The sequence below is a fragment of the Protobothrops mucrosquamatus genome, unplaced genomic scaffold, assembly GCF_001527695.2.
Source record: "Protobothrops mucrosquamatus isolate PMUCROS unplaced genomic scaffold, P.Mucros_1.0 scaffold2940, whole genome shotgun sequence".
Lineage (NCBI taxonomy): Eukaryota > Metazoa > Chordata > Lepidosauria > Squamata > Viperidae > Protobothrops > Protobothrops mucrosquamatus.
Window position 1 is genome coordinate 88,205 of NW_015388963.1, and position 8,163 is coordinate 96,367.

Genomic DNA, 8,163 nt, shown 5'->3' on the forward strand with positions numbered 1-8,163 from the left:
TTTGGGAACCTCTCATTGGCCTTCAGAACTATTGATTACCTACAAGAGTTGGGGACTGAGGTGCTTACAGCAGGTTCTGTATGTTCCTCGGTGGATAACTACAGTTTTGGAGAGAGGATGCAGATCAAGCCAGTGATGGTGCTCATGTGGAGGCCCACAGAGGTCATCTTTTCCCCACTGCTAGAGCTCCTCCAGACGTCGGGAGAAAGGTATCTTCAATGTGCTGGTGATACTCAGCATTATATATTGTTCAGCACTATGTATGATATTCAGCATTACATACTTACACGTTATGTGCAGTATTCCCATTCGCCCAAGGAGGTACATATTTGACCTAATAAAAAGAGGCATTCATCTCTTTACAACCAATGAACTTTGCTTCTCCACAGTTCCACCACTGACGGTACCTAATGTGATCATGCAAAATTGGCAACTTGTTTGTGCATCATGGGCTTACATATCTGAATAATGGAGTAATAATAATAATAATAATAATAATAATAATAATAATAATAATAATAATAATAATAATAATAATAATAATAATAATAATAATAATAATAAAAAGTTGGAAGGGACCTTGGAGCTCATCTAGTCCAACCCCCTGCTAAGGCAGGAAACCCTATACCATTTCAGACAAATGGCTGTCCAGTCTCTTCTTAAAAACTTCCAGTGTTGGAGCATTCACCGCTTCTGGAGGCAGGTTGTTCCACTGGTTAATTGTTCTAACTGTCAGGAAGTTTCTCCTTAGTTCTAGGTTGCTTCTCTCCTTGATTAGTTTCCATCCGCTGCTTCTTGTCCTGCCTTCAGGCGCCTTGGAGAATAGCTTGACTCCCTCTTCTTTGGGGCAGCCCCTGAGATATGGGAACACTGCTATCATGTTCCCCCTCGTCCTTCTCTGGTGGCTGGTGGGTGACTCCCAAGGCCAATAGAACAATGTCTATATAGAGAGTCTAAAAACATTGGGTTAACTTTCATGAATAGACAAAAGCTCGTTCCCAGAAGTTTGGGTTAGCATTTCAATTTTCAAAGATGGAACTGAAATCAAAGTCTTTGTCTGTTTCTTTTTTCAACAGAGGAAACGAAGCAGGTTTTGAGGCTAAGTTTAACGGAGTTCTCATTGCCCAAATTCTACTTGCTGTTTGGAATTAGCAAAGTGAAATCTGCAGCGGTCATTGCATTCCGATCCAGCTATCGGGACCGGTCATTCTCTCCTGGCTCCTATGAGAGAGAAACATTTGCATTGACATCTCTGGAAACAGTCACAGAAGCATTGCTGGAAATTATGGAGGTATGTATGGCAAGGACATCAAGATACGAGTGTACAAGCATGAGTAAGATATTAGGGTTGCAAAATATGTAATTTGTAGATCATTTAAGTAGCACTTTGGTACATTGATTCTGGCAAGGGCATATTTTATACAGCAGAGATCAGAGTTAAGATTACATTGACATGTTTTGTTCTGATGTATAATGTTTTTATGATAGGAAATAAAAAAGAAAATATTAAATTAATTTGATTGTGAATTCATGCTAGCTCACAACCTAGTCCACATATACAGCAGAATAAAGTGATGAAATGGATTTTACACATCAAGAAAGGGATGATATGTTTCAGGTGTTAAAACAAATGCCTCGCAAGCAAAACAAAGATATATTTAAAAAAAGGATTTAGCTCAGATTGCTTCCTGATACATAGGCTGAATCTATAAACATGGATTAGGGTGTTGTTTTGATGTGATAGAGCATTCAAAAATGAGTCTTTCCCACACTAACGCAATGTGATCTATTATCCTGTCTTAAAATTCAACTGTCACTTCCTCTTGCTGGAATAGATGGCTGTTGTGTGTATGCATGAATAAGTAAAAGTGTGTGTGTGTGTGTGTGTGTGTGTGTGTGTGACAGGGAGGGAGAGAGAAAGAAACTGTAGATTATTTTCTGTCTCTAGGGGCCAGGGAGACACTTAAGTATGGACTGCAGCCACACTCGTTGGTTATGTACAGGAAATCCCCAACTTAGGACAATTATTTCTCTCTGAGCTTGATTGTTTTCTTGCAGATCTTTCATTACCCAAACTAGGTAACATCATCAGAGCACATCAGCCAAGCTCAGAGAGCACCAAGGACCTTTCATTTTAACCCTGAATTACAAATATTCTCCTTTATTGGGAGAACAATTCAGCAATTAGGTCTTAAGTCAGTGGTTCTCAACCTTTTTAATGCCGCGACCCCCAACCAGTCGTAAGTCGAGGACTAAACCAGTCGTAAGTCGAGGACTAAACCGGTCGTAAGTCGAGGACTTTCCCTGCCCGGGAGCGCCACGCATGCATGGTTCCGCCCCCTGCGCCGGCCGAGGCGTAGCTGGCAAGCGGCAGAGACGGAGCAGGCCGACCACCAGCTGGCCCAGCCCAAGGGAAGTAAGGCACCCGCCAGAAAAGGAAAAAATGGCGGACAAAAAAAATGGCGGACAGCCTTGCTTGGCGACCCCCGTGAAATGGTCGATCGAACCCAAATGGGGTCACGACCCATAGGTTGAGAACCGCTGTCTTAAGTCATCGCGGTCATTAAGCGAGATGACCATCTCGCTCAATAACTGCAATCCCAGCACTCCCCATTGCAGTCATTCAGCGACTGCTTGGGTCGTTAAGCAGACGGAGCAAAATGTCTGCCTGCAGAAGTGGCCAGGCAGCTCCCCTCCACGTGCAGAAGGGAACTGCAGTACTAGACTGGAGAAAAGACGCTCCGTTCTTCATGATCCAAGCTTCTCTTCTCCAGCCCAGCGCTGAAGTTCCCATCCTTTCCACGGCAGGAAGGAATTCTGAACTGAAATCCGTGCAGGTTTTTGGCATGGAACATTTGCCCCATTGGGTGTTTGGGCCAGTCCCTAAAAACAAGAGGGAGTTCTCTCACTTCTGAGGACTGGCTGCAAACGCCCTATGCTGCAGACGTTTCGTGCCAAAATCCTGCATGGGTTTGGGGAGGGACTTTTTCACCCAGTCTCCTTGAGGAAGGTGGAGTGATGGCTCAGCAGTTAAGATGCTGGGCTTGTTGGCTGGAGAGCCATCAGCCCAGGTTCGAGACCCGAACGTCGCGCAGTAGAGTGAGCTCCCGTCCTTGCCCTAGCTCCCGCTCACCTAGCAATTTGAAAGCATGCAAATGGCAAGTAAATAAATAGGTACCACTTCGGTGGGACGGTAACAGTGTTCTGCAACATCATGCTGGCCACGTTGACCGTGGAAACATCTTCGGACAGCGCTGTCTCAATGGCCCTTGAAAGGAAGAGGAGCACTGCCCCCTGTAGTCAGCAGAGTAAAATCCGCAGGGACTCCCTCTTTGAGAGCACAAGCACTGCTTCGTGGAGAGACTCTGCCCTGCACAGCGCAAAATCAATCTTGCTTTTGCTGTCAAAGAGGCTGGCTGTGAAAAAAATACCCTCTTAAAATTCCTCCCTGCTTAGATTTCATGGAGGATCTCTTTCAGCCAGCCCCCAGGAGCCAGAGACAGTCCTCTGGGCAGGCAACAGCAGCTTGCATTGTCTTTTTTGGGGAAGCCAACAGGGAAAATGGCACATGGCGAACATATGAACATAGGGCACTTGGCAAACAGCCCCCCCCCCATGAATGCAGACAGGTTGCCCAGTGCCCAGATCGCAGTCACATGACCATAGGGTTGCTGAGTGAAGAGAAGGACGAGGGGGGACATGATAGCAGTCTTCCAGTATCTCAGGGGCTGCCCCAAAGAAGAGGGAGTCAAGCTATTCTCCAAAGTGCCTGAAGGCAGGACAAGAAGCAACAGATGGAAACTAAGCAAGGAGAGAAGCAATCTAGAACTAAGGAGAAACTTCCTGACAGTTAGAACAATTAACCAGTGGAACAACCTGCATCCAGAAGCGGTGAATGCTCCAACACTGGAAGCTTTTAAGAAGAGACTGGACAGCCATTTGTCTGAAATGGTATAAGGGTTTCCTGCCTGAGCAGGGGGTTGGACTAGATGACCTCCAAAGTCCCTTCCAACATCATCATCATCATCATCATCATCATCATCATCATCATCATCATCATCATCATCATTATTATTATTATTATTATTATTATTTGTTATTATTATTAAACAGTTGTAAGTTTGGACACAGATCATAAGTCCCTTCAACCAAGTTGTAATTTTGAACAGTCGCTGAATGAATGGGCACTAAGTGAGAACTAGTTTGATTGTTTAAGGCTGCCAGCAGAAAGAAAGTAAAGAGGAATATGGGTGTCATTTTTCAGTTTCTGGAGTGTGTAAAAACAACCCCACAATNTTTGGGAACCTCTCATTGGCCTTCAGAACTATTGATTACCTACAAGAGTTGGGGACTGAGGTGCTTACAGCAGGTTCTGTATGTTCCTCGGTGGATAACTACAGTTTTGGAGAGAGGATGCAGATCAAGCCAGTGATGGTGCTCATGTGGAGGCCCACAGAGGTCATCTTTTCCCCACTGCTAGAGCTCCTCCAGACGTTGGGAGAAAGGTATCTTCAATGTGCTGGTGATACTCAGCATTATATATTGTTCAGCACTATGTATGATATTCAGCATTACATACTTACACGTTATGTGCAGTATTCCCATTCGCCCAAGGAGGTACATATTTGACCTAATAAAAAGAGGCATTCATCTCTTTACAACCAATGAACTTTGCTTCTCCACAGCTCCACCACTGACGGTACCTAATGTGATCATGCAAAATTGGCAACTTGTTTGTGCATCATAGGCTTGGAGTAATAATAATAATAATAATAATAATAATAATAATAATAATAATAATAATAATAATAATAATAATAAATAATAGTAAAGTTGGAAGGGACCTTGGAGGTCATCTAGTCCAACCCCCTGCTCAGGCAGGAAACCCTATACCATTTCGGACAAATGGCTGTCCAGTCTCTTCTTAAAAACTTCCATGTTGGAGCATTCACTGCTTCTGGAGGCAGGTTGTTCCACTGGTTAATTGTTCTAACTGTCAGGAAGTTTCTCCTTTGTTCTAGTTGCTTCTCTCCTTGATTAGTTTCCATCCATTGCTTCAGGTGCTTTGGAGAATAGCTTGACTCCCTCTTCTTTGTGGCAGCCCCTGAGATATTGGAACACTGCTATCATGTCTCCCCTCGTCCTTCTCTGGTGGCTGGTGGATGACTCCCAATGTCTATATAGAGAGTCTAAAAACATTGGGTTAACTTTCATGAATAGACAAAAGCTCGTTCCCAGAAGTTTGGGTTAGCATTTCAATTTTCAAAGATGGAACTGAAATCAAAGTCTTTGTCTGTTTCTTTTTTCAACAGAGGAAACGAAGCAGGTTTTGAGGCTAAGTTTAACGGAGTTCTCATTGCCCAAATTCTACTTGCTGTTTGGAATTAGCAAAGTGAAATCTGCAGCGGTCATTGCATTCCGATCCAGCTATCGGGACCGGTCATTCTCTCCTGGCTCCTATGAGAGAGAAACATTTGCACTGACATCTCTGGAAACAGTCACAGAAGCATTGCTGGAAATTATGGAGGTATGTATGGCAAGGACGTCAAGATACGAGTGTACAAGCATGAGTAAGATATTAGGGTTGCAAAATATGTAATTTGTAGATCATTTAAGTAGCACTTTGGTACATTGATTCTGGCAAGGGCATATTTTATACAGCAGAGATCAGAGTTAAGATTACATTGACATGTTTTGTTCTGATGTATAATGTTTTTATGATAGGAAATAAAAAAGAAAATATTAAATTAATTTGATTGTGAATTCATGCTAGCTCACAACCTAGTCCACATATACAGCAGAATAAAGTGATGGAATGGATTTTACACATCAAGAAAGGGATGATATGTTTCAGGTGTTAAAACAAATGCCTCGCAAGCAAATCAAAGATATATTTTTTAAAAAGGATTTAGCTCAGATTGCTTCCTGATACATATGCTGAATCTATAAACATGGATTAGGGTGTTGTTTTGATGTGATAGAGCATTCAAAAATGAGTCTTTCCCACACTAACGCAATGTGATCTATTATCCTGTCTTAAAATTCAACTGTCACTTCCTCTTGCTGGAATAGATGGCTGTTGTGTGTATGCATGAATAAGTAAAAGTGTGTGTGTGTGTGTGTGTGTGTGTGTGTGTGTGACAGGGAGGGAGAGAGAAAGAAACTGTAGATTATTTTCTGTCTCTAGGGGCCAGGGAGACACTTAAGTATGGACTGCAGCCACACTCGTTGGTTATGTACAGAAAGTCCCCAACTTAGGACAATTATTTCTCTCTGAGCTTGATTGTTTTCTTGCAGATCTTTCATTACCCAAACTAGGTAACATCATCAGAGCACATCAGCCAAGCTCAGAGAGCACCAAGGACCTTTCATTTTAACCCTGAATTACAAATATTCTCCTTTATTGGGAGAACAATTCAGCAATTAGGTCTTAAGTCAGTGGTTCTCAACCTTTTTAATGCCGCGACCCCCAACCAGTCGTAAGTCGAGGACTAAACCAGTCGTAAGTCGAGGACTTTCCCTGCCCGGGAGCGCCACGCATGCGTGGTTCCGCCCCCTGCGCCGGCCGAGGCGTAGCTGGCAAGTGGCAGAGACGGAGCAGGCCGACCACCAGCTGGCCCAGCCCAAGGGAGGTAAGGCACCCGCCGGAAAAGGGGAAAAAATGGCGGACAAAAAAAATGGCGGACAGCCTTGCTTGGCGACCCCCGTGAAATGGTCGATCGACCCCAAATGGGGTCACGACCCATAGGTTGAGAACCGCTGTCTTAAGTCATCGCGGTCATTAAGCGAGATGACCATCTCGCTCAATAACTGCAATCCCAGCACTCCCCATTGCAGTCATTCAGCGACTGCTTGGGTCGTTAAGCAGACAGAACAAAATGTCTGCCTGCAGAAGTGGCCAGGCAGCTCCCCTCCACGTGCAGAAGGGAAGTGCAGTACTAGACTGGAGAAAAGACGCTCAGTTCTTCATGATCCAAGCTTCTCTTCTCCAGCCCAGCGCTGAAGTTCCCATCCTTTCCACGGCAGGAAGGAACTCTGAACTGAAATCCGTGCAGGTTTTTGGCATGGAACATTTGCCCCATTGGGTGTTTGGGCCAGTCCCTAAAAACAAGAGGGAGTTCTCTCACTTCTGAGGACTGGCTGCAAACGCCCTATGCTGCAGACGTTTCGTGCCAAAATCCTGCATGGGTTTGGGGAGGGACTTTTTCACCCAGTCTCCTTGAGGAAGGTGGAGTGATGGCTCAGCAGTTAAGATGCTGGGCTTGTTGGCTGGAGAGCCATCAGCCCAGGTTCGAGACCCGAACGTCGCGCAGTAGAGTGAGCTCCCGTCCTTGCCCTAGCTCCCGCTCACCTAGCAATTTGAAAGCATGCAAATGGCAAGTAAATAAATAAGTACCACTTCGGTGGGAAGGTAACGGTGTTCTGCAACATCATGCTGGCCACGTTGACCGTGGAAACATCTTCGGACAGCGCTGTCTCAATGGCCCTTGAAAGGAAGAGGAGCACTGCCCCCTGTAGTCAGCAACGACTAGCAGAGTAAAATCCGCAGGGAACTCCCTCTTTGAGAGCGCAAACACTGCTTCGTGGAGAGACTCTGCCCTGCACAGCGCAAAATCAATCTTGCTTTTGCTGTCAAAGAGGCTGGCTGTGAAAAAAATACCCTCTTAAAATTCCTCCCTGCTTAGATTTCATGGAGGATCTCTTTCAGCCAGCCCCCAGGAGCCAGAGACAGTCCTCTGGGCAGGCAACAGCAGCTTGCATTGTCTTTTTTGGGGAAGCCAACAGGGAAAATGGCACATGGCGAACATATGAACATAGGGCACTTGGCAAACAGCCCCCCCCCCATGAATGCAGACAGGTTGCCCAGTGCCCAGATCGCAGTCACATGACCATAGGGTTGCTGAGTGAAGAGAAGGACGAGGGGGGACATGATAGCAGTGTTCCAGTATCTCAGGGGTTGCCATAAAGAAGAGGGAGTCAAGCTATTCTCCAAAGCGCCTGAAGGCAGGACAAGAAGCAACGGGTGGAAACTGATCAAGGAGAGAAGCAACCTAGAACTAAGGAGAAACTTCCTGACAGTTAGAACAATTAACCAGTGGAACAACCTGCCTCCAGAAGCGGTGAATGCTCCAACACTGGAAGTTTTTAAGAAGAGACTGGACA

General features: G+C 45.1%; 1 protein-coding gene across 1 annotated transcript in view; it reads left to right on the top strand.

Moving 5' to 3' along the window:
- NF1 (neurofibromin 1) overlaps window positions 1-8,163 on the top strand; it is a 65,153-nt gene that overhangs the window by 26,661 nt on the left and 30,329 nt on the right. Inside the window, exons 7-8 of the mRNA XM_015826065.1 lie at window positions 1,077-1,334; window positions 5,313-5,527. Of these exons, the coding sequence (XP_015681551.1) occupies window positions 1,077-1,334; window positions 5,313-5,527 (473 nt within the window). The remainder of the gene's footprint in view (window positions 1-1,076; window positions 1,335-5,312; window positions 5,528-8,163) is intronic.